The 25,643-nt window shown below is 36.2% G+C and overlaps 2 protein-coding genes across 5 annotated transcripts; one reads left to right on the top strand and one right to left on the bottom strand.

The window, feature by feature from the left end:
* Positions 1–289: 289 nt before the first annotated feature.
* LOC113696990 (uncharacterized) lies at positions 290–3,297 on the bottom strand. 2 transcript variants are annotated; one of them, XM_027216381.2, is made up of 4 exons: positions 2,919–3,297; positions 2,695–2,774; positions 2,463–2,553; positions 290–605 (listed from the first exon to the last, which is right to left on the bottom strand). In XM_027216381.2, the coding sequence occupies exons 1-4, from the start codon at positions 2,945–2,947 to the stop codon at positions 575–577; spliced, it is 231 nt and encodes a 76-aa protein (XP_027072182.1). In that variant the 5' UTR covers positions 2,948–3,297; the 3' UTR covers positions 290–574. The 2 variants fall into 2 exon arrangements, with proteins under 2 accessions (XP_027072182.1, XP_027072183.1); XM_027216382.2 differs by having other exon boundaries at positions 2,695–2,769; positions 2,919–3,255.
* Positions 3,298–4,379: 1,082 nt separating this feature from the next.
* LOC113696283 (GTP-binding nuclear protein Ran1A) lies at positions 4,380–8,848 on the top strand. 3 transcript variants are annotated; one of them, XR_003449732.2, is made up of 9 exons: positions 4,518–4,705; positions 5,236–5,305; positions 5,546–5,602; positions 5,755–5,872; positions 7,163–7,252; positions 7,361–7,540; positions 7,628–7,705; positions 8,422–8,698; positions 8,785–8,848. XR_003449732.2 is itself a non-coding variant. In XM_027215716.2 (8 exons), the coding sequence occupies exons 1-8, from the start codon at positions 4,703–4,705 to the stop codon at positions 8,489–8,491; spliced, it is 666 nt and encodes a 221-aa protein (XP_027071517.2). In that variant the 5' UTR covers positions 4,380–4,702; the 3' UTR covers positions 8,492–8,848. The 3 variants fall into 3 exon arrangements, 2 of the variants coding, with proteins under 2 accessions (XP_027071517.2, XP_071910941.1); XM_027215716.2 differs by having other exon boundaries at positions 4,380–4,705; positions 8,422–8,848; XM_072054840.1 differs by lacking the exon at positions 4,518–4,705 and adding an exon at positions 4,809–5,110 and having other exon boundaries at positions 8,422–8,848.
* The last annotated feature ends 16,795 nt before the right edge of the window (positions 8,849–25,643 follow it).

Here is a 25,643-nt window from a genome sequence, read left to right as displayed (position 1 = left end):
CTGTGAAACAAAATAGGTCTTTTGCACTGTAACGTACAGTCAATATTGGGTTCATGCTTGACTAGCCAAATAGACAAATGACCCTGCATTTTTCTTTTCTCTCCCATATTTTTATTTGCACACGTATTTCAACGTTATGATAAAATTTATGAAGATTGGTTTTCTATTGTACAAAGAAATACTATCTAATTCACCAATTCATGGGAACAGACTGAAGTTTTGTATTTGAAAAATGTTTCAACAAGTATATAAAAAATATAGCCAGAGAGAGAGATTGAAGGGGGCACGGTGAGTGGAACTCCATAATTATCCATTAGCTTGGGGCATTGCCTATGAATTGGTGTAACAAAAGAGTCCGTTGAATCTCTAGCAGTCGATTCATTGCTTTATTGAAACCGTTTGAAGGCTTGAAGCTAATATGGAAGAGATAATAATGGCAAACAACGGTGAAAAATCAAACCCTAGATTGTCAGCAATACATCATGTTGTTCCGAGATATTAGAGCTGCATGTCATTTGCAAAATGGTGGCTACGTTGCTTCCAAAATGCAGACCTCGCACTGCATTTTATTGATTCACTTGCTCTCAGCATCATATATATCTGTTCTGGATAAGTCGATTAAGGAAAACACGAGAATGTCCAAGAACCATAAAAATCCAATGCTTTCAATTCCCAACAATTTCAAGTGTTGAAGCATTCATGATGATTGCATCACTTTGGCATCTAATTCAATATCTCCGTCCGCCCACACAAAATAAATTTAAAAAGGAAGAAAGGAAAGGGCAGTGTGGGTACAGTCAAAGCATTCTATAAGGCTTGCAGATTACACAATTATTCCAGAAGTAGTAGAAATAGCCATAATTCTGGTGAACAGTAGAGATCGAAAAGAGGGGGACGAGGGAAACAATAACAAACTAAATCAAGTGCAAGTGAGCGTCATGTGCAGAATGAACTCAAGAAGTAGTGGTGTCTGATCACCTATATTCCAGAAGCCCCACGAATGCAGAATGCAATGATTATTAAACTTGATAAGGAAGAGTTTATAAGTAACTCATAGAGTGCCTCCTAAATCCTAACGAAAGTCCAAATTCTACTTGTGTTTTAATTGTGATTATATAAATTTCAAAATGAATACCATGAACCAAGACAGGCTGCATCTAAGCACAGTCTTTACAGGTGCTCATCCAGATTGCAACAGCAAATGTACTAATTACTCAATCAAATGAACAACATCCGTTGTTCTCAAAGATTTCAAGTCTACTGACTCACTGATGCAAACATCCCAAACTCTTCAGTTTTTTTTTTTTTTTTTGGGTGAAAAAGATAGGTAAACAGTAAAACTTTTTCTGTATGGTCATAATACATAGAAAAGCAAAAGTTCAAGTTGCAAAATCTCCCAGTTTAATTGTTTTCCTAGTTGCTGGTAGGATATATACATATTTGTTGAACCAGCAGCCACAACGTCTGATCTTACATTAGCATAATGGCATATCTCCTGTAATAAAATTCTAATCTCAATGCCAAAGCAATATTTTAGGTTCACCATACATATATTTTATAAACAATACCTTTAAACAAAGACAGCGACACAGACAAAGTGTGAAACTAATCCCAGTGGTTCAATTGTTGCATTTGGCTTGCAAATTACCACTAGCAACAACACAAGGCAGCTAATCAGATATGGTGAATTTAAGACCAAATCATCTACCTTGGCTAAAAATAACAACACCTGTTTCATTTTTCTTCTTCTCTGAAACAGAGAATAGAAAAAGAAACTAGTTAAACAATATGATGGTCAAAATGCTAAAACATGCAGCGACCAAGTATTCCTTCAATTTCACGCATGTGATCTCCCAGTCACTAGTTCCCTCCTGACCATCAACAATTTCGTCAATTGACTATTGTTATAAACTTTTATTTTGTATTTCTTTACCTTGATGAGTGAATATTCAGTTTACCATGTCATTTTCTAGTCGCAACTATATCCTTGACCATGTGCCCTACACATATGCTGTTCTAAGTTCATTGCCATCTGATTCAACTTCAGGCACCAACTTAAGTAGATGGTCCTCTAAATCACTCATTACAAGCACGGCAGATTTCCTCTTGCAAATCATATTCCAATACCAGGGACTATCATCCATTATAGACATTGCAAATATTTAGACAATTTTTCTCCAACGAACTAACTTCCCCATATTATTCCTATGAATTTTCTTTAAGAAAAAAAATTCCTAAATAACTCAAGTTTTAAATCAAATGAGTAATTTTGGAAATAAAGTAAAAAAAACAAGTTGTCTGAGAATCGAATGAACCTGTAATTACCAATTTTACTTATGAATAATGAGATCAATCACTGAGCTACATTACTCCCATGGAATTGATAGTTATCATAGGAAACACAAAAGATTAAGGACCCAAAAAAAGGAGGTGATAATGTAAGAAAAAGAATCGAAGGATACACCAAATAAAAGCCATGAGCAAATGCACCAGCCAAAACAGCAGTGAACAAACGATCCCTCAGAACTGGCCTATGCCGCAACGTTAGCCGAACTGACAACAAGAAGCAAAATAATATAAAAGCAATAATCCTATTAGAACATTGACAGCATTAATCCCATGTAGTAATCCAATCTCAATAAAACAAAGAAGAAAAATTCTGGTAACGAGAGGCGTACAAAGCAACGAACTTACTAAGTGGAAGAACAGGAGCGTAGATTAGAGGTACCAAGAACTTAAAAGGGGGTCCTTTATTTTGCCTTCTAACCACTTCCCTTCAACAACAGAATCTATTTAATTCAGAATAACTGATGAAATTTAAATTACTCTAAGAAAAAAAAAATGAAGATCAACGGGGTTGGGATCAAATCAATCAAAATGGTATCCAGAAAGAAATAGAGACAGATCAAAAGGCTTACTGGTTTGCTGTATTCGACGGGGTGGCCATGGTTGTTAAGCTTGAGACTTTTTTTTTTTGACAAAACCAACAGCTGAATTAAATCTTAGGACTAACCTTTTCCTCCGATGGCAGCAGATGCATCAGCGATAAAACGCAAGGAAATTCTATACACTGTAGATGCTAATACTTGTACTTTCTTCCTATTGGGAAATCGGGATTTCCCCTATTTTAAGGTGGCTTGAAATTTTAATGGCTTTCTGTCTCCTCTTTTCTTTTTCTTTCTTTTCCCCCACAATTCACTTTTTCGTTTCCTGCGGTGTCTTAAAATGGGCCGGGCTTTTGGCAATATTGGCATGCGCTGGATCTATTGGCTTGACAAATTGAATGATGCGTCACGTACGTATTCATTTTTGGAAATTGCTTATATATATAAGAAGAGATACATGTGTAATATAGACCCTGTTTGACACTTGAGTTTTTTGCTAAGTTTGTCTGCTATAAGTTTTTTAAGAAACCTTAAAAAACTTCTTAAAGTTTTTAAACTATACACTTTAAAATGTTCAAAAATTTACACACTTCAAAAATTTTTTAAAAAACTTCTACAATGAGTTACAGTAAAGTTTTAGACAAACATCCAAAAAAAACTCACTTACCAAACGGGCTATAGAATGCACCTAAAAACTAATGAATATGTAGAGAGGGACTGTACTATTTGGATCATGAGGTATACATAAGCGAATCTACAACATCAATCCTGTGAGGGAACTAAAGAATGCAGCAAAGTTTGGGTTGGGTACACTCTCTCTTTTTTTTTTGAAATTAATAATGTTTCTTATCCAAAACAATGTAGATACACCTAAAACTGTTTATCAAAGCAGTATAAATTTTTGTTTTGCATATATATCATGTATTTAAACCCTCTAATGTTATGTGTCTACAAACGAAGGGTACATTAATGTTTATGTTAACAAGGTAAACACAATTCAATGTGCTTGGATAGTGATTATTTGGGATAAGCTTTTGAAAAAAAAATATTGTAACACTTTTTTAATGCGATGTATGTGAGATAAAAAAGTGATTAAAAAACATGTTAACGACATGAGCAAGTAAAATCGTGCAAGCAATTCACTGTCCAAACAAGACCAATGAGTTTGTTTGGATAGAGAGAATTTGGTTTGCTTAATTTATTCTCACAAATCCCAATCACCTTTTTATTTTCCCAATCACCTTTTTATCTCACATACATCACATCACAAAAAGTGCTACAGTAAATATCTCAAATAAATCATCCAAATAAACTCTTATATGATTTTTAGGTCGAGAATTTTGGGAAGCCCAATAAAGCCCAGCAGCTTGGCCCAACCAATGTCCATGACATGCAGAACATGGTTGTGGCGTCCGGGAGATGGACTAGCCCAGTAGCTTTAAAAAATGGAAAAATAAGAGGGGATAAAAGATTCAAAGTACGGGTGGACTGCCGAGTCGACAAACAGACAAACGGGAGAATTGACAAATGTGAAAGCACGAAATAGTTTGCAATTCTTTCCAACCAAAAAGCAAGGCGCTACTGGTATCTTCTGGAAGAGTTAATTAGTAAAAGAGTATCTGCCGCCGCTCCAAACAGTAGGGGGGCTAGCGTCCAAAGCAAGCCTAAGTACAGTTTACGCTACTTTCTCCACTTGTTTTTTCTCTTTGCGTTCGTCTACTGCTTCTTCTTCTATATAAAGTCGTACAAACGGACTCTTCCCTCCTGCTCTACTGTATCATCTCGATCTCCACCGTCCGTTAGCTCGTACTTGCAAAATGGTATTTCTCTTTTCTATTTTTGCTGATTTTCAAATGATGTAAAATTTCCCTTTTTTTGGTTGTACCCATTCCTACATGTTTGTAATTATTGTTGTTCTAATCTACTGGTTTCTAGGCTTTTCAATTTGGACTTTTGTGTTTTTCTATTGAGATCTGCTCCTTTGCTGCTGTGGCCACTCTATGTTATTAGGATTTTATTCTATATCGTATACTGATATTTAAATTATTTTCCAAAATCTGTACATCTCAATGGAAGATAGAAACAACAATTTCGTCTGCTTTTGCATTCACCTTTTTTTTTTAAATGTCAAATTCTTTGAGCGATGGAGTAATGTGGTCATAGCGTTATGGATTTTTTTTAAAAGAAAAAGAAAAATGATTTTGTTTGGATTTCTTAATCAGATGGTACGGCGTCAATTGATCGAGTACATATTACGAAAGAATTTGTATTCATGATTCCTATCTTTATCTTTCTCGGTATCTGATTCCCCTTTTTTTTCCCTTCCCTTTGGTTGGTTATGTGATTTCAGGCTTTGCCTAATCAGCAGATTGTGGATTACCCTAACTTTAAGCTTGTGATTGTCGGTGATGGAGGAACTGGTATTATACAGTTTGATTTCATATTGTTAATGCTACTTCAGTTTTGCATGCTTAGTTTAATAATCTCTGCTGAGTTAAGTCGCTTCATTTTGCTTTAATTATTTAGTGGATAAAGTTGTGTTGTCAAAGAATTGAAGCACCTGCTAGACATAGGACAGCCCAAGGAAAAAAAATTATACTTTTGAATGTGGGTTATGTTCTTCTTCTTCTCTATAATGTAATTGGTTTAATACCGTGCAGGTAAAACTACTTTTGTCAAGAGGCACTTGACTGGTGAATTTGAGAAAAAATATGAACGTAAGTGGGTTCACCTTTTACCAATTTTCCTTTGCGCTATAGTTTCATCAACGAGCAATTTTTTTGTGAAAGGAATTTCTTTGTCTATCCTCTCTTGGGATGGTTTACAATTTCGATTTGACTCGTTTTGAGTGTGCTTATTTGTTAAACAGCAACTATTGGAGTGGAGGTTCACCCATTGGACTTTTTCACAAATTGTGGGAAACTTCGTTTCTACTGCTGGGATACTGCTGGGCAAGAGAAATTTGGAGGTCTTCGAGATGGCTACTAGTGAGTTGATATGCATGGATCTGTTTGCGAACATAAGTTTGAGTTTGAATATATTTCTTTGAGCTGCTCAACCTTTACAGTGAACTACCTTTTGAAAATGGATAATGGTTGAAAATCTATACGGTGAAAAGTAACTGCAATGGGTTAGACTTGATTTTTTGAGGGTGAGAATTAAAATACGTCATTGTTGCTGAGTATTAGTGATAAGATCAGGACAGATGGATCTGTTGTCAACACAGATTGGATGTCATGCACGTGTACTAACACGTAAAAGCGGATTGATATCTTTCTGAATCTTGATGTGTAGGACACAGGGAACCCAAGAACATGGATATTGAAAACCAAATTAGAAAAGAGGAACAAATTTGGAGGACCCCATGTGAAAGGAATGGGTATCTTCAAGTGTCTGTGGCTTTCCGCAAATTAATGGGGTTTAGAGTCATTTCATTGCTTCCCTGGCTTAGAAATGCACAGAGTACTACAGAAATAGGATTATTCGTTATTATCTGTAGGGTTAAAAGTTCACAAGAATCATTCACTGTATGGCTTCTAAGTTTACCATTGCCTACATCTGCACTTTTTTTCTCTCTTTTTTTTTTTTGGAGCTTAAATCTAGTATTTTGCAAAATATTTCATGAAAAAATGCTGGGTATTTCTCCTAGATTTTGATTTAAGTAAACAGAAGTTTGGCTATGGTATTAAATATGAAATTACAAAACCACAGCTGATTTTGATCTTCTAGATGGAGCCTTGTCTTTTTACAGTTATTTTCATGTAAAATTGCAGATAAATATAATTTTGGTTGAAAATGAAGCTGAGTTACCCAGTCTGTTACTGCTGATGCATCTTGGATTATTAGTACTAGTGCTAATGGCACACCTGCAATGTCTGCAATATGACAATATTCTATGTAAAAACTAATGTAGGGGTAAAATTATGGGCTTTATGGGTGTAAAATTAATTTTATCCTTACCTTAGCTGTTTTATGTTGGCATGTAAGCATTTTGTCTTATGGATACCCTAGTTTATTATCAAAACATTATGAGATTTTCAATTAGATTCTCATTGTTCACTTTTCAGGATGGGGTGGAAGTGAAAAAATGATTAATGTTTTGCATAAATTTATAAGACATTTTTGGGTTTGTAACTTTGTCCATTGCTAATGCTCCACCCCCTTTCTCTGTTGAAGCGCTTTGGCTGATTGTTAGTTTAATTGATTATTCTTGACCTTCCTTTCAATACATTTGTGGTAAATCTCTCTTTTACTGAACTTCATAAATTGTGATGCAGCATTCATGGGCAATGTGCAATTATAATGTTTGATGTCACAGCACGGCTGACCTACAAGAATGCGCCAACATGGCATCGAGATCTCTGCAGGTTTGCCAGTGTATCCTTGGTGTGCTTTTTCCTAAATTTCTCTTGTGAGAGATTTATCTTTGGTATTTTCTAAGTATAATATGATTTGATATTTTCTGGATGTGACAGGGTTTGTGAAAGTATTCCTATTGTCCTCTGTGGAAACAAAGTTGATGTCAAGAATAGGCAGGTGAAGGCCAAGCAAGTTACATTCCACCGGAAGAAAAATTTGCAGTACTATGAGATTTCTGCAAAGAGCAACTACAATTTTGAAAAGCCTTTCTTGTACCTTGCCAGGAAGCTTGCTGGGTAACATAGAATTATAACTTTATTTGTTGTTGTCTCAGTAAAGAAATTGTGGCATCATTTTGAGCTTCTATTGTTGCTGCATGTTAGGGATCCCAATCTTCATTTCGTGGAATCACCTGCCCTTCTTCCCCCCGAAGTCCAGATAGATTTGGCTGCACAGCAACAGTAAGAGCATTTTTGAAGTTTAATCTTTCTTCTTTCTGTGGATATAGAATCACTGGTTGTTGAGACAAATACGCTGTAGTACAAGGATGTTTCATAAAGGAAGGGGTGTGAATTCTTTCTTCTAGGGCTTGGTGATTAGCAATAATGCTATTCCTGCTTGCATTGACAGCATTCTTTTATTTGTCAATTGGTTGGTTTCTGGTCATATGTTGTGAAACTCTTCAATAGTTGTAGAACTATCTAAAGGATCTAGTCTAAGTTGGACTCACTTGGCAATTTTGCAAATCATTAACCCGGTATCATACATATATGCTTCTGCACTGAGGAAGTGCGAATGTGATGTTGGTATAGTTTCTTCTTCTGACCCCTCATATGAGGGAGGCTATGGGTGCACGCTGAATCCTCTTCAGGTTTTACTGCTACTTTTCTGGTCATTGTTCCAATTCTTTGAAATCAATAGATTGGGATTTTTGTTCTTTTAAATGTTGGATTTGATTCAAGTTTGTATTATGGTGCATGCAACAGTTCAGATGTAGCAAGTATTTTTTGGAAGATAACTGCTTGTTTCAACCTCTGCTCAAATGCGTATGCTCGTTACAAATTCTTAATTGCATGTCCAGGATAACTTTTCCTCTGGGTCCGTTGGTTGGTTACAAGTTCTATGACGAGAATCTGTCTTGAACTATGCTCTCTCACTTTATTGTTTGTCTTTTCAGGCATGAGGCTGAGCTTGCTCAAGCAGCTATTCAACCACTCCCTGACGACGACGACGATGCGTTCGAGTAAATAAGATGGGCCGTTTGCTGCTGCTTCACAACCTACTACCTCGCTCTTTTTGGTTGCAAAGCTTATGAACTTCTAGATAGAAGTAGTTTATTGCGAAGATTAGCGCTAAGTAGATTGTGATTTCGTGCGACGGCGGGCTGTCAGCTCTCAGCTGTTGGTACCCTTGTGTTGTGAGTAGATATTGTAACAACAGCCAATGGCCAAGAGGTACTCCCAGAAATTTTACTTTCTACTAGTCGAGACTTGTACTGTTTGGGCGTCCCATTTGATTGATGTGATCTTGAACTTGTCAGAAGATGGAAAGTGGTAGACGTAACCCCATTCAACAAGCGCTGGGAGTCTCTCAGTATTTACTCATGTAGTCATGTTCTTGCTTTGTGTTCCAATCTGCCTCCAGAGTTCGGAAATCCTATGCGAAAACTCGTCGCCCGCTGTCTCTGAAGGTCGAAAGACGTTTTGATTTGTAGCGTCATACGGAAGCCATTGAAAAAAGGAATAACCCTGGAATGATTAACATTTACGCTTTTCAAAGATTTAGAAATTGGGGTCCATGATGTCAGAAAATCCCATCCCGCCTTTGCTTGCTACGAGATTGGCGCCAATGAGGGGCGACTGCATGTTTGTTATTTAATGTTTTTCTATAATTTGTTTCTTGCGCAAATTTTAGCAAAAGAATTAGTATTTATTTTCAGCAGGGTGATAGCGTCAATTCACAAGGGGGCTTTTGTGATGTTATCCCAAAAGAAAAACCCTGGAATGATTTGCGATTTTCGAAAATGGATATATGAAATAGGAGGAGTGTCAAAAAAAACCCATCACGACGGCAAACGTTTGATTTTCTCGATTCACTTGGCTTGGCTTTTCTTCCCGAATTTTGTTGTTGGGTGACGTCTTTTTTTCCCGATTTTGGGGATTAAGCAAACTCTAAACAGAATAAGTTTGTAGGCGCTCCCTGAAACAAAAAAAAAAAAAAAAAAAGAACAAAGAACTTCGCCTTAAGTTTGTCCTCCGGGCCCGCCCAATGCTTGGTTTTGTGTCAGTGTGCGGAGCTTTGAATAGGTTTCTGGGGGGGTGGCGTGGCGCATGTGAAGTCGGTGCAAATAGTTTTTTTTCTGACACTACTATGAGAGGTGCAATTTCAGACTTAACACAATGCCTTTGTCGTGTTTGCTCATTTAGGGCTAATGGTAGAATGGTACGGGAAGTTGATCTTTTTTTTCTTTTTTTTTCTTTTTTTTTTTTTTTTTTTCGACGGAGTGGGGTGTCCGGGTCAAGTCCGTAAAGGCGGCCCGACTAATCCCCACTCCGGCCCGGTCCAGCGCCCCAACCAGACCTAGCACGTTAAATGCACGGCGAACTGATGTTGCTGCGGAGGTTCGACCCCAGGACCTAACGGTCCCGAGGAGGAGGCGCCAACCACCAGCCCATTCACGTGGGGGCACGGGAAGTTGATCGCCTAGACAATCTTTCCCCTTGTCGAACTTTGATAGAGTGGGGCACCTCTATTTTGTTTCCTAATGGACAGCACTGTTTGAGTTTATGTGAGTCCACAATACATCTGGGCCATGCCCAAGTGGAACCAGCAGTCCCTCCCCACTTTGCATGGAAAAGATCTTCATTATTATCTGCTAGAATGGAAGCCCAGACAGAAGAAGCACGCCAATGTCCTACATCTACAGCCTTAAGTTTTTTTTCGTCCCTTGAACCTCAAAATGTGAGGTCCAGCGCGAAGGCTTGTACTCGTATTTTTATGCTATCAACCACTAACATGTCCCCGATACATTTTGATCTTTGGAACCAGACAAGTGACCCAGAACTCGAAAACTGGGTGGGCCGCTCTTTTTTCTTGGTTCTCTTACTATGCCTCAATTGTGGGCCCTTCTGTAGTATAGAGCCCAGCTGGAGCTAGATGGTACGCGTCCAATGTTGCCTATTTGCTTACGGGTTCTTTGCCACATCCGTTGATAAAGTGCTCAATTCAGCTCTTTCTTTCTCTCTCTCTTTTTTTTTTATTTCTTTTACCTGTTTTCCCTTGAACTTAGGGTCTATTCTTATCTGAATTTTTTTAGTAACTTTTGATTTCAGAAAATCTGTACGCGATGTTTTTATTGTTAAAATCACAAGTTGCAGAGTACTCTTACAAAATCAATTGAATAACACGCAAAATAAATATCCTATGCTGTCCGTTCCTGTGTTTAGGCACTGAATATACGCTACATAAAGCATACAGGATCATCTGTTCATTGTATCTGTCAACTTTTATATCCAATACAAAACTACGTAGTTTTACTTACTAATAATGTAGCACATAACATTGAATGCATATTTAGGGGGTGTTTGACAAATGGGTTTCAAATTTAATTATATTCATAAAATGATATTTGTTTATGCCCAATTGTACTACCCATAGTCTTCTACTTTGGAATTCCAGGCAGCGTGATTCAAATGAGATTAAGCAAGCATTTGAAAACAAGATCCTTGAATTTGTTAGAGCTGCAGTTACATACAGTCATGTTGATTCAGAAAGCAGGCCGTCTATGCTAAAATTGAATTGAAAATCTATTTACCAAACACCCTCTAAATATATATTCAATGTTATGTGTCATATCAGCAATATTAGTTAGTGAAACTACGTAATTTTGTATTGAACAGAAAAGTGGATAGACATAATAGACAGAGGATCTTGATGCTACGTAAAAACACCGTTACAATGATGACTCAAAGAGTAGTACTGTGAACTTGTGCTGGTACAGGCACTAATGCATGTGAAATCTAAAAAATTGTGTATATTAAAAAAAAAATAGAGTGAGAGAGAGAAGGGAAACATGGATACAAATCATATCGGCTTGCACAGTAACTGGGTCATGTGCTGCTTCTCTAATCAATTGGTCTGCGCAAAGTTGCAAACGAGTCTGGTCCGATGGATCGCAATCCACAATATTTGGCCATGGCCACCAAAGGGCAAAGGCTAACCTTATCGACTCAGGGCATCTATAGACTTGTCTCTATCGCTGTCGGTTCGAAGCGCTCCCAATAGACCCCTTTTGGGTTTTGCCCTCAGTAATAAACACTAAACAGTGGAAATGATTGCTCCCTTCTACCCACCCACTAATACTACTACTACTAATAGCCGAGCCCCATCATTCCAACCCAGACCCAGAACACAACGACTGAGTGGGCGCTCCTTCCTGTTCCCTCCCTCCCAGATTATACGGTAGAAAGAAAGAAGGAAAGAAAGAAGGAATGGCCTGCCGGTTTTACGTACAAATCGAAAATATAACTAGGAGAAAAGCTCTTACAACATGGCTTTGCTTTAGGAACGTTAGCTCCTCCAACTGCAATTTGCTGTTCGTTGAGCTCCCAAGGCCAAACATTCCAGTAACTTTCACTGTCGGTGGATGGTCGGAGTTCTGGGCACACCGATCTCCCAAGTGATCCAACAGCCCCCTCTGGCCTCTCCTCATTTTCTTTTCACAAGTCATCTTCTATTGCTATTTTGCCTCAATGCGGCTCCCCCATTCCTGTGTCCCTACTACTGTTTTGCTTTTTCCTTTTTTTTTGGTGAATTGGCTATTCCTTCCTTGTCTTGTTGATCGATCGTTGTTTCACTCGTATCGTCTTTGAATTTTCCCATGTCTAGAGTCCTTCTCATCCGATTTTCCATCCAATTAACGGATTTCGGTTAAAAAGAAAATAACTTTTCAGCACAGTGGAAATTATGGATCTGTGACTCGTTCATTATATACGCTGAAATGGAAAACTGCAATTTGTGTCCATTGCCTTGGTTCTTACATGCGGACCTACAAAAACTTGTTATGTTTGGTCCTTTTTTTTTTTCTAGAAAAAAAAAAAAGAGACGCAGGTAATTCTTTAAGTATTTTAAACTGGGCCCATCAAGTAAAAGTACTTACCCAAACAAGCCCACATCAGTAGTAGTACGTCAAGTTAACAAGAATAGTCCAAAGAAAAAGAGTGGTCAAGAGGAGTAATGATGCAAAAATAAGAGGCGTCTACACTGCCTGGAAAACGGGCACGTCTCTGTATGAGCTCGAACAGCATCAAAGTTGTGTCCTGTCCGAACAAGTACGTATACATATATATATTTTCATGCTTGATGCTCCCACAGTCCCATCCAGTAAATATGAATTAGTATAAATTATGAAATGGGAGTACAAAACCAGGTATATATTAAGGGCACACGTACGGTCCATGGCGTATGAATGCTCAACTTTGTAGAAAATGAAGAGAGACTTGGGGAGTTGTCCTCATTAATAGGGCAAGGAGCAGCTAGCTATATACTACCACTATATAGGAAGGAGTACAAGGACACAAGACAAGAATAACATGATCGATCCCTTCATAAATACTCTATTAGACATGCTCTGCACTTGTGCCATGTGCCAAGGCTTGCAATGGAGGAGCAAATGCAAGAGGCCAGGAAGCAACTGTCATTGTCTCTTAACATGAATTTATGCTATGACCTTTTGCCTCCATGATGCAAGCAGAACGTAAAACAGTCTGCGATGCTGAATCTCCCAAAGCTTCCTTTAGTTAGCATCCCATTTTGTTTCGAGTCTTTTAACTGTCTCATCTTTACTTCTTGGAGGGGTAGGGGTAGGGGGAGGGGGAGCTGACCATATGTTTCACCATGCAAACAATATAACATGCTGCAACATGTACATTTTCATGTATCCGAAGGGAAAAACACAACACAGCTGACAGCACTACATTAATTTCTTTGGAATTCGAGATTGGCATTACCCTTGAAAATTTGTTCTTATTGCACAAAATCTGTAATTCAAAAGGTAGGTAGCCAGCCTAATTTAGCTTTCTTTTCTTTTCTTTTTTTACTATGATTAATGACCTCTAAAATCTTTAGCCCTTTTAATTTCTAGGCTAACGTGGGAGAACTTTCTTTTTTTTCTTTTTTTAACGACAACGATAACATTTCTATAACCTATTTGAAACAACTATTTTGAAGTCTAGTTATAACTAGATATGAGAACGATGGAGCCTTTATGGTTGTAAACATTCATGTAGATACAGATGATTATGTACTAATGAACTGCTATTAAAAAACAAGGTACTAATGAACTTTTTTGCTCTTTCCAGAAAGCCATCTTTTAAACCTGAGGTTTTATTAAAAGAAATAATATATATATATATATATATATATATCTATATCTATGGAGAAGACAAAGAATAAAACAAAGAGAGGAGGCAGAAAAAGCCACATTTTGAAACAAACAAACAGAGACTCTTTTGCAGCTGAGGCGAAGAGACAGGTTACCACCTGAAATTTGGCCTTATTCTTCAGTCGCAATCTGCAATTGCTCTTTGCCAGATTTCCATCTTGTCTACATGCTGAGCCATCCATCAGCTTTAATAATTTTTCGTATAAACGATCATCACCCCCAACACCCAAACCACACCCAGACAAATCTTTCCTCCACCTTTTCCACTTCCCCCCTTCATTCCCATGATTCTCTTTATCGCGTTCATGGGTCCTTTCTATTTTCTTTTCTTTTTTGTTGGCACTCTGAATAATGGCAAAATCTTAACCCTCATTCATAACTAATGTTGACAGTTAACGAAACTCATCTAGCCTTTCTCCTTGCTTACTAATCTATTTCCATTTCCCGGCTGTAATTAAAGCACGTAATACATATCTCATTGAATGGGGCCAAAGGCCACTTTCCAAGGTTCTACCAATGATTTTCTTTCGTACATAATAATGCTTTAACAGAACGTAAACTCCAGCTTCACTGGAACTTACTGCTGCTTTTGTATCTGTAAGATAATATTGGAACCCAAAAAAAAAATTTATTGTCCCATCGTACCAATCATGCTAAAGTATTGAACCCATAACATGCAAAGTCAAAGGGGAAAAAAAAAGAAAGAAAGAAAGATGCACCCTATTTCATAACAGACTGGTTTTATATTTTGGGGTCACGCCCTAATTTGAAGAAGTCACTACTTTCTTCAACTTCCACATTTCCAGTGGCGGAACCCAGAAACGGCAGGGGACACATCATATTGGGGCTAAGGCTGACGCTGGATCGAGTAGCTTGACTTGAACTCGCAAACTAGTCGGTTAGGAGATCGGCTCAAGTTCGATTTGACCAAGCTCGATCTCAAGCTCGAGCTGCTTGATAGAAGCAGCGAGTCAAGTTCGAGCTTCAATATTTTACACTCGAAGGCTCGACAAGCCTAATCGAGTTTTTTTCTAATATATATTTTAATTTTTATTATTGTAAAATGTCAATAATATCCTTTATTTAAAATTTTATGTAAAATATTAATTTTTATTACGTGAGTTTGATTAGACTTGATTGAGCTCGAATAGGTTCGATTGAGCTTGATTTGAATTGATTATATTTAATTAAACTCGCGCTCGAGTAACGTAAATTGACGTCGAATTCGAGCTCGAGCTTGAATTCTAAAAGCTCGACGAGCTCGAGTTCGATCTCGATCTCGAGCTTAGTTATTTTACTTCGAGTCGAACTCAAGTAGTGCACTACTCGAGCTCGACTCGACTTGAACGCACCCCTAATTGGGGGCTAATTACATTTATGAACAAAATCATTTTGTATACAGGACTTTAGAAATTATTTGTCCCAGAATTGTATTAAATCTAAGGGCAAATACATCAGTTTGAACTGAACAGGCTCGACTCAACTTCCCTCTCATGCACGATTTCACACCACTAGTTATCAATTTAACACAAGCCAAGTAAGAAACTAAGTATTATAAAATGATCGAAAGTGTCTTTGCTTTTCCAATGTAAAACAAAATCTTTTGAATACTCATTTATTTACCACATGTACAATATGTACATGGATTGTCTTACATTATCACGTATCATCTATGCTCATTTTTTCTTATTTCATGGTACTGTATGGTCATTTTATTTACCAAGTAGATTCCAAATAAGTCCTTAGACCAAACGTATATAAATATTTTTTTTTTATGAATAAATAGTGTAACAATTTAAGAATGCGAATGCGCTGAACAACCTACCTGCCTAGTCTAGATAATTTAAAAATATATACATATAGATATGTGTGGTGCTGTCAAATATGATTGCCAGCCTCACTCTGGAAGGGGAAACAACCAAATTAAATCAGTCCAAATGCAATCTCGTGAATTTGCACAAATTTATATAAGTTGAGTCGAGTGTCCTTTAAAAAAAGGTAAAGTGCATGCTGGTGATAATCTAGGTACCTGATTACGCCTAAACATTATTAAAATCGCCTACCATCTAGAGCTAAAAAGTGTAACCCTGGACCGGAATCATGACCAAAGCCGAAACAAAGAGGCCGCCAGAGGGGGACGCATATCTGGGCAGTGACGGTTTTAAGAGCGACAAATCAAACGGTGAGAGGTGAGGGAATTACTTTTGCTAATTACCACCGTTAATACTACTTTTATGAATGGTACGTAGCGTAGCAGCGCTTGTTGGGAAGGGGGGATAAAGGTCGTCGTGGGCGGTGAAAAGTAAAATAAAAGAAAAAAAAATTATAGTACTAGCTGAAAAGTTTAAACTAACAAGAAAAGAAAACAAAAAAGAAAAAGAAATAAAGCAAAGGAAGAAACAGACATTAATAGAATTAAAAAGAAAAAACGAAAATGGAAAGCAGTGGACGGCACCTCGATCTACGAGGGGTCCCAAAAAAAAAAAGAAAAGAAAAAGAGAGAGAGTGTTTTTTACTCTCTCTCTCTCTCTCTCTCTACTACGTGTCAGAGGTTGTTATCTTTGTATAGTCAACGAACAAACCTGACCATGATTGACACTTTTTTTTTTATTTTGTGTGTGTGTGTGTGTGATATGAGATACAATACATACGTCTATAACAACTAGAGGTGTGCATGACGACCTGGCGATCCAAAAACCCGGTCATCGAATCCGAATTGGTGGGTATCCTATCCGTTTCAAGATGTTATGTGAATCAGATTAGGATACCATTTTTTGTCATTTGGAGATATCTAATCCGATCAGCTGGCATTTTTATTTTCTTTTTAGGATTTTTTATACATTAAATTCACTGATTTATATTATAATAATTTTGCCTCTTGTTTCTATTTTTTTTTATATTTATGTCCTCTCTCAAAATAAGCTTTGTTTTCATATGGTGTTAAATTCCTAATCATATTGCTATATAATTTAATTTGTGGATAAAAAAATTATAAATGAAATATTGAATCTTAATAAGAAAAAAAATACTGAAGTTGCTTTGTACTGCAACAAAAAAATTAATTTTGAATAAAAATTATTTTGTATCACTAAAAACTCATATATAAGTATAACAGTTCAATTACATGATATTTTTGAAATTTTAATGCCTTTGAATTTCATTTTATTTATTTGGAATTCATATTTTTTAAAGAAACTTTAAAAATTGGATACAATTTGGATATCTGACTGATCCGACTTGCACAATACGAATAATCAGATATCCGCATTCAGATCACAAAATGACGGATCCGATTTTTACAGATTGGTTCAGTATTTTGGTTTGCAGGTTAGAAATCAGACCCTAATTTAACAACTATGGATGTGAATTTAACAATGAGAATTTTCACCTTTGTTTTGTTTTAAAGCTTTTGCCCTCGCAAAAATATTAGTAGTAGATGTTTGTTTGACATCACTCTTGTCATTGAGCAGGTTTACCAACTTCTTCTTTTGCACCGGCCTACTTCTTAGTTGACATCATACTTTGTCAATTCTGCACCATATAGCTAGAGGAAGAATTGGAACTCTTCACTCGAAAGTCTATTCGACGCTAAATCAATAATTACAATACAAGATTTAAAAAATGCCGGTGCTATTTTGCCACTAAGAGACCGTAGATGTTGGGAGTTAGCTTGTAGAAGAAGCTAGTTTTCTTTTGACACCCGTAATATGAAAATTTTGTCCTGAATTCGGTAGTGACAATATATAAGTTTAGGTGGTTTGATTCTTTGTGCACGTAACGCAACCTAACCTTAATTCAATCTATACAGTTCTCTTCGGTTTGTCACCAAATTGTTGTTTTATTCAGGGAACTTTTTTTGCAGCTATCCCTGCTGGATCCATGAAAGATTTTTTTTAGGAAATCTTGCTATGATTCTGATGCTCATTTGTTTGATCCTTTTTTTTTTTTTTTGTCAGCAACGATACATTTGTATAACCTATTCCATCCTAATCTAGGGAGAGGGGGAATCTAAGGAGGCTATGATAGAAGATTAGTGGGTATACAGATCCAACTAAACCAAGAGAGTGATCTGACACAACCCTTAGATTTTTTTCACTGCAGGTGAGATTTGAACCCTCACCTACAGCCCAAGGAGGGACTTAAACCCCTCCCTGATGGCCACTGAGCCATTGGCCCAGTGGTTCTCGTTTGTTTGATCAGGTTACTAGGGAAACAGGGAAGACATGTCATGGAAGTAAGTATCTCTCTCTCCTCTTTTCCTTTTTTTTTCCTTTTTTTTTTTTTTGGGGTGGAGGGGTGGGTGTGTGCAGAGAATCCATAACAGTGAAATAGCAGTTTCAGGGCATCCGCTGGCTGTGAAACAAAGAGAGAAAGACAAAGAAATGGTGGTCTGGACTCTGGACTCTGGACTCTGAGGAGAAGAGTTGAGTTGATGTAACCTAACAAAGGGATCTTGGATGCGGACAAAGAAGAGGAGAAGAAACTTTAAATGATTGGGTGACACGTGGCAAGTCGAGATTTGACATGGCTGGACACCACAAGACAGTTGCTATAGGTCTCGTCACACCGTTGATTGCGTGGACGAAAGCTCGGTGTGTACACATAGGCGCTGCGCTGGTGGTGCATTGTCGTGTATATTCTCTCTGTCACACAGAATCACAAAATCAAGGTCTGATGGATGGATGGATCCATCCATTTTACCCATCCGTCCATAACTAAGTTAACTACGATCAATCAAACGTATGGTAAAAGTTGACGTCACGTACTTGTCACTTCTCTTTCCACAATATATATATATATATATAAAGTTTGTCATATACTTGTCACTTCTGTCCATCTATCCATACAATTGCTAGTTTTGCTTTATGCTTGTTAGGAAATCATTTTTCAGCAAAACAATTTTTGCATGTAAATATTTTTTTATTTTTTAATCTTATATATATATATATATTAAATCGTTACAGTATATTTTTATAAAAATTTTAAAAATTTATAATTTAAATAAGACCTTAATATACCACGAATTCTTTTTTTTTAAAAAATTCCTATGATTCTTAGCGCCTTTTTGAGCAGTAGTAGCAGTATAAAATTTTCTCCCTCCTTAATGGAGATGTTCTCGTGACAACTTTGATTGATGGCTAATCGTTTACTACTAATCAGATTTGACCGGTGGAAAAGTATCAAATTGGCATAGACTTCCGATTTTTGTGAACCTAATGATCACACAGATATGTGATTTCATTCGCTGACCTCCAATTAAGCAATGCAGAAATTTTGACTAATGCAACTCGTAGTTTACATTTGTTCCATCTTGTGATGGTGATATTTGAAGATAATCCACTCAATGATCAAGATTTGCCACTTGTGAAAGTTGTTAATGAAAAGCCTACGAGTTATGATCAGCCTATTAGTCATGACTCACGAAAGCAAGCAACACAAGGATTTAATACTCCTAACAGTGAAAGTGAAGGTTTTTTTGTTATTATTATCGTTTTTCCCCTCTTTCACGCTTGAATCTCCAAATAGTCGATACAAAAGGGTTGCGGGAAAAGTCATCTGTCGGAAAATTTGGGAGAGGGATGGTGGTGGGGTAATTCTTGAGTAATATTTGAAAAGGTGTTTTTTTTATTAGATATCGATTGATCGCTTGTTAAACACGTCTAAATAATATCTAACGTATCATATGAATAGGCAGATTATAAATTATTATTCTTTTTTGCGTTTATATAATTTTTTAATTAATTTTATCTTTTAAAAAAATTTAATAGTTGAACTACATTTCACTAAGTGCCCTATAAATGCGCATTAGACTGATCCTATTTAAAATACAAAAATTGCCCATTTTTTAAGGGAGCATTTTGAGGAAATTTAGATGTCTACTCGAACAGACTTTATTGGTGAGAATGGGACTTGGTGATGTCCATTTTTGAACGTCGAAGGGGGAATTTTGAGGAAATTTGAATGTCTAATAGAACAGATTTTAATGGTGAGAATGGGATTTGGTGGGAGATCATGCAAATCCCTTTTTTCGGCTCAGTGTTTATGACTCTCCAACAAAGTCTCCTCGCCTTTCATGCACAAATCCAGCAAATTGTGGCAATATTATCGCCAATTATAATGTTTACTTTCCTATGGGTCCAACTTCCAAGTTTAAAAAAAATATATATATATATATATAAAACTTCCAAGTTTATCATCTTGGGACCTCAATAATGTAAACTTACAGAGAAGTCATCTAATCTAACAACAGAATTTACTATTACTAAATGCCATCAACTGATAATCTTGATCTGCAAAATTCTCCGCAATGTGTTTTTTTTTTTTTTTTTTTTTTTTGCATTTTCTATTGGTTCTTTTTTGAAAAAAAAAAATTTGTGAGGTGATAGGAAAACCTCATCATCAAGGCCACAAAAATATCATTCGCACGAAGTAAATATAGTCATTCAGAAATTCTTAAAAATAGGCGAAAAGTCAAGGCTTAATTTGCCTTGCCCCTGTGAGATTGAGAATGGGGAACTCCCTTCTGTGGTTAGGTTTTACTAGAACAGAACAGAAGAATTTTGTAATTGGAGTCCATTCACACCCAAAACATACCCTTGGTGTTCTGTTGCTTGCTTCAAAGTTCAAACTATTTGATTACTTCTTTTCTTGTCGACACAATAGATTCTATACTACAATTACTCCTACTCTAGACTAGGGGTAAGGGGACCTAAACAGGTCAAGTAAAATTCTGTGAATCACCACTGGTTCAAACAGGTGTCTATACATTAATACTCAAATTGGCTTAGACAAATTTTCAGATGCTTATCTAACCTTCCCTACTGCTTTTGACCGGAAAGTGAAACCCCAAGCAACAAGAGTTAGCTGATTGAAGGGGGGGAAAAAAATTAATTGCACATGCAAATTATTGAGGGGAAAATTTTCTAAAAATGATCGACTCAGAGCAGCTTAACCCCAATCGCTAATGAATACGGTTGCAACCCCATTTTTTAAACAAAATGACAAACTACAGCCCCTTTTCTCCAGCAGATGTGCAATTTGCGGGCAGCTTTTTCCTATCATCTGACAGTGGACAAAGAGCCATAAGAAATGAAAAATCATGTGTGTAAAATGGATAAAATATCGCCAAATAAAGCTACTTTCAGCATCAGCAGGCTTTTGTTGGTTGGATGATTTTGGTTATTTTCGATAGCTCCACACCTTTGTCTGAGTGATTGCATATTTCTGCCTTGTCTTCTTGTACTTTTTTCATATGGGGATAGAAATTTTCCAGTCTAAATTATTCATAATTTTTTTTATTTGGTAAAAAAAAAAAATCTTTTTCTCATTTGCATCACCTTCAACTAAAGTAAATTAAAGCTGACAATATATCAGGTGAACTGGTCTTCCATCAGAAACCAACTCAGGCATTGCTTGAAGTCCTCAATCGGATGCAGTGATGACAACTACTCACCCCCTTGCTAATTTCTACTCCTCCTCCTTAGATATTCACAATGGAATATATATTATTTCTAAGGAATTTTCTTTTTATTCTCCCACCCCCCCCCCCAACTTTTTTTTTCTTTTGGTATTAATCGAGGAGGCATCAGACGTTCCTGAGATATGTTTTCATCTATTATTCTTTGTCTAAATTATTTCTTACACTTCTTGTTGATGTAATAATCCAAATGACAAAAAATACAACGAGAGAGACAAAAAGTGAAAAATAGGTAAATAAGCACAAAAAAAGAGCACCTTTTTTTAAAATTTTTTTTAACATCTGAGTACGAGGTTTTTCTTGGCTAGTTAGTTGCATTACATTCATATGTCGGTTTTAAATGTCAACCTCGGATAACTTTGTTCACTGTTGACTATCGTAGATCAATAAATTACCTATTAATATGTTCGAGTAGTAGTATATCTTTATGCAGTCGATGGGTGAATCGTACTTCTCAACGACCTTATACGGATAAGTTATCGAGTTTCAATTCTTCAATAGATAAATAAATAAATAAAGTGATCGCTTTTCAAAGTTACCAAAAAAAAAAAAAAAAGAAGTTATTTGGTTTGAAACTCCTCCTCCACATGAACGGAACCCAAAAAAAAAAAAAAAAAAATTAAACGCAAAGATTTTTTTTTCTTTTTCTTTTGGTGATTTAATTTTAACATTTTGTAAGACGGTTATTTTAACAATTGGTTCTTTACAATTGGAAGCTCTTCTACGCTTACACTTTTAAATAAAGCCACAACTAGACAGCGTGATTTTAACTCAAAAAGTGTTAGCAGTTGAGTCAATACTGCAGGAAAGCGTAGGACCCCTGGAGGGCACATGGCCCAAACATGTCTTGGGACTACTAAGACAGGATTAGGGAGGGTGGCCTTGGTTGGGTACCCTTGTTGGCTCAACCACAGCAGATTTCCCCACCACAAGCACAGGAGAAAACCCCTTAAATAGACAGCCTTGTTTCCATGTGCATAAATTTAAGTGCAACATTCCAAAATAACTACTCTCTCCCCGCCCTCCCTCTTCTCTCTCCCCCATAACCCATCTTTTTTGGTAACAGAACAGAAGAAAAGCGTCACCCCCTTACAATGCTTCTTCCTTGTGTTTTCTTCAGTATTCCTTCTTTTGAAGACTAAAAAAAGATCATCGATCAGGAGGATGATCTCTTCCTCGTCTGATATATGGGGATCCAAGGCGTCATCAATTATGACAAGAAAATGTATCGAACGTTTCATGCATTTAAAAGTGACAAATGTATACTATACAATCATCAAATGACTTACTCTGACCACGGAGTGCCTCTAGTAATCATTTTTGTGATTGTCGGGGCTCCGAATTCGAAACATGTTTTTCTTTAGTCAGAGAAAGTTCCACTAAATTCATTGTGGAAATTTGAGATCGAATTAGATATATCACTAAATTCAATCTGTGGACTGAAAAATGAGTATTTAATTTTGAATAAATCCTTTATATATTGACAATATATACATAAATAGGTCTAGATGCATGTCATGTGCCAAATTTGGAGTTCGATCGATCAAATTGGAATGACCTGATCAACTCTTCAATTTTATGAAATATATATTTTTAGGATTAATCTTTCCTACACTGACAGTGTATACACTATCAACGTTGGATTATTGACAACTATGCAAAATTTGAATTTGAAATTCAACTTTTGCACACATGTCATGAATCTAACGATGATAGTGTATACACCGTCAGTGTAGGAAAGATTTACTCATATTTTTAATATATCTATAACTTAACGGTTTATATATTGACAGTATATACATAAGCAGTTCGATCAACTTTTTTTTTTTTTAAGTATATGTTAGCTTACAAGCAACAATTCTGCTTAGGGGTTGGTTAAACTAATAGAAAAATTAGAAATAGGAAAGAAAGAAAAAAAAAAGTAATGCATTGATGAATTTGTAATTCAAATAGTATATGTGATTGTGACCCAAGTTATGGAACCACCCAATCATTATACATCAATCAAACAACTCAGTTGAGGCATAATGTGAGAAATTGTAGAAAAGGCAGAACGAAATTAATTTATGGTGATGATTATAGTAGCTTCACAAGTTACACATACCTTAAAAAAAGAAGAGAAAAAATGGTCAACACATGTTTTATTTTTCTTGATACGAATTCAATTTGCAACCACTTAGCCACCCGGACCGGAGTTATAAGCAGCTTAGTGCTGACCAGATAAAACTACGGAGTTGACGTATAGACTATTTCACACGTGATATTTTGTCTATTCACAGATTTTCTTTAGTTACAAAAAGTGCAATCAAATTTTTACCATTTCTTCATATATTAAATGCCATGGCATGGGATGATGTGGTTTCAGTTTAGGTGGATGAAGAAAAATTTTTTTTTTTTTTTTTTTTGTCGAGGGAGGGAGAGGGGGGAGGGGGGTTTGGGGTCAAAAAACATTGGCCAATTTACATTAACTTTTTTTTAAAAAAAAAAAATTTAGAGACGCGGAAAGAGAGGTGACAAAATGGAAAAGGCAGACGTAGAAGTCGTAGTTGGTTAGCACATCTTTTATAGTTTTAATCATTTTGGAGAGTTTGAAACTTAGAGTTTGAGGGCGACCCTCCAACTGAAAATTTTCTGAATTCAATCAATCCACTGTTTCATAATTCTATTTTATTTGCAATAATGAAAATACCACAGCCGAAATTCAACAGCATGGCTTTGAGTCTAGCGGTCTCTTTCAATTAGATGACATGTATCTGTACACATACATACGCATCTACGTACTATTTAGTAGCATATCAAAAAGTACAAAAACGAACGGATAATAATAATGATGTTTATAGGTGCGCGGACATGTTTGCCTACAGCTCGGACGATCGTGAAATTTCAACTCATTCATATACGAAAGAAAGAAAAGTCGGTACAAGGAGAAAAATATTTATTACGTGGCGAAAGGGTCCTTAATTAGTTTCACTATTTATTACTAATTGTAATAAGGAGGAGATCGGTTCTAGAGAAAAAAAATGTGAAAAATTTTTGTTTGTTGAATTGTTGTTATCAAATTGTAATTCATGGGGACCAGAGAAGCGCTTAACTCTTATTATAATTATGACTTGGAATTGGTGGTACGTGTTTCCACCATCGGTAGAATATACTCCCTCCGTCCCACTTTGATAGTTCTGGTTCTTTTTTCACACAGTTTAATAAAAAGTAGTTAACTTTGTTGGAACAATCAATTTAGGTAGTTATTTTCCTAAAATACCCTCACATTAATTAGAGTACAACTTTATGGGAACTTGAATTGATGGTAAAAAAAGAATCAACACTCATTAAATGAGGTAGGTTTATAGTAACAACAACTTACATTGAATAAGGGTATTTTAGGAAAATTAAAATACAACAATATTCTTCAATTAGAAAGTGGACTACAATTTGGGACAGACGTAAAAGGAAAATAAGACTATCAAAGTGGGACGGAGGGAGTATAATTTTTTTGTTTAGCATAAAATTAAATGTCCGTAGGAATAAAAGAATCTCCAAATAGACACCTCATGCCCGTCTGTTATCTTCTACTTGCTGCTGATCCGAAGTAGCCAATAGAGGCCTAAAATATGGAAATGTGATCGACAGACTAAAATACCCTTTTCCTGCACCAGATACGTATCTCTTATTTCCCTCATCTTTGTTAGGAGAAGAGGACAAATTTTCCTTTTGACAATGCCAATAATTCCCTTCACTTGAAGAATTCAAAAGCTCCCCTTTGTAATAGTCCAAAAGGATGGTCAGACAGACTAATCCATATGAGATTTTTGCGTTGTTAGCACCTTTTATTGGAGTCTGCCGTTCATTTTGAGAACTTTGAATTTATTGTTAGAGCCGAAAAAATGGAATTCTTCTTTTTTTTAAAAAAAAAAAAAATTTTATGTCTCGCGATCAAGTCTTAGATATCAGCTTTACATCATCACACTAGCACGTAAAAATCGAGAATTTCATCGGATCAAAATATATTTTTTCAAACAAGACCAAAAGTGGGTCCAAATGACTGGTGTATTCGAAAATTTAAGGGATTCATGTCTCTCCATCACATCTCAAATATCATATTTACATCTGATCACACTAGCATGTAAAAGCCTACTATTTCATCGGATGAGAATATGTATGTTCAAACAACACCAAAAACAGGACCAAATGACTGGTGTGCTCGTGTCTATACGCATTACATTACTTGAGATTGTATGTCTAAAAATGAGAAGGATTCGAAAGTTATTTACGTCTCTTGATCGTGTTAGATATCACACACTAGTGATAAGTTGCAAAAAAAAACAAAAAAATCCCCCCCAAATCCCTACCTCTTATGCTAATATATATATATAAATTAATTTTTAATAAGTTAATAATCTCTATTAAATCATAATTTGTTCCTTTCTGATACCGACTTGGGCCGACGAGTTGAATTAATAATTTCGATAAAATAATAAAAGTT

The sequence above is a fragment of the Coffea arabica genome, chromosome 6e (genome assembly GCF_036785885.1).
Source record: "Coffea arabica cultivar ET-39 chromosome 6e, Coffea Arabica ET-39 HiFi, whole genome shotgun sequence".
Lineage (NCBI taxonomy): Eukaryota > Viridiplantae > Streptophyta > Magnoliopsida > Gentianales > Rubiaceae > Coffea > Coffea arabica.
The sequence above is the reverse complement of the archived record's forward strand: the minus strand, read 5'-3'. Positions and strand labels throughout refer to the sequence as shown.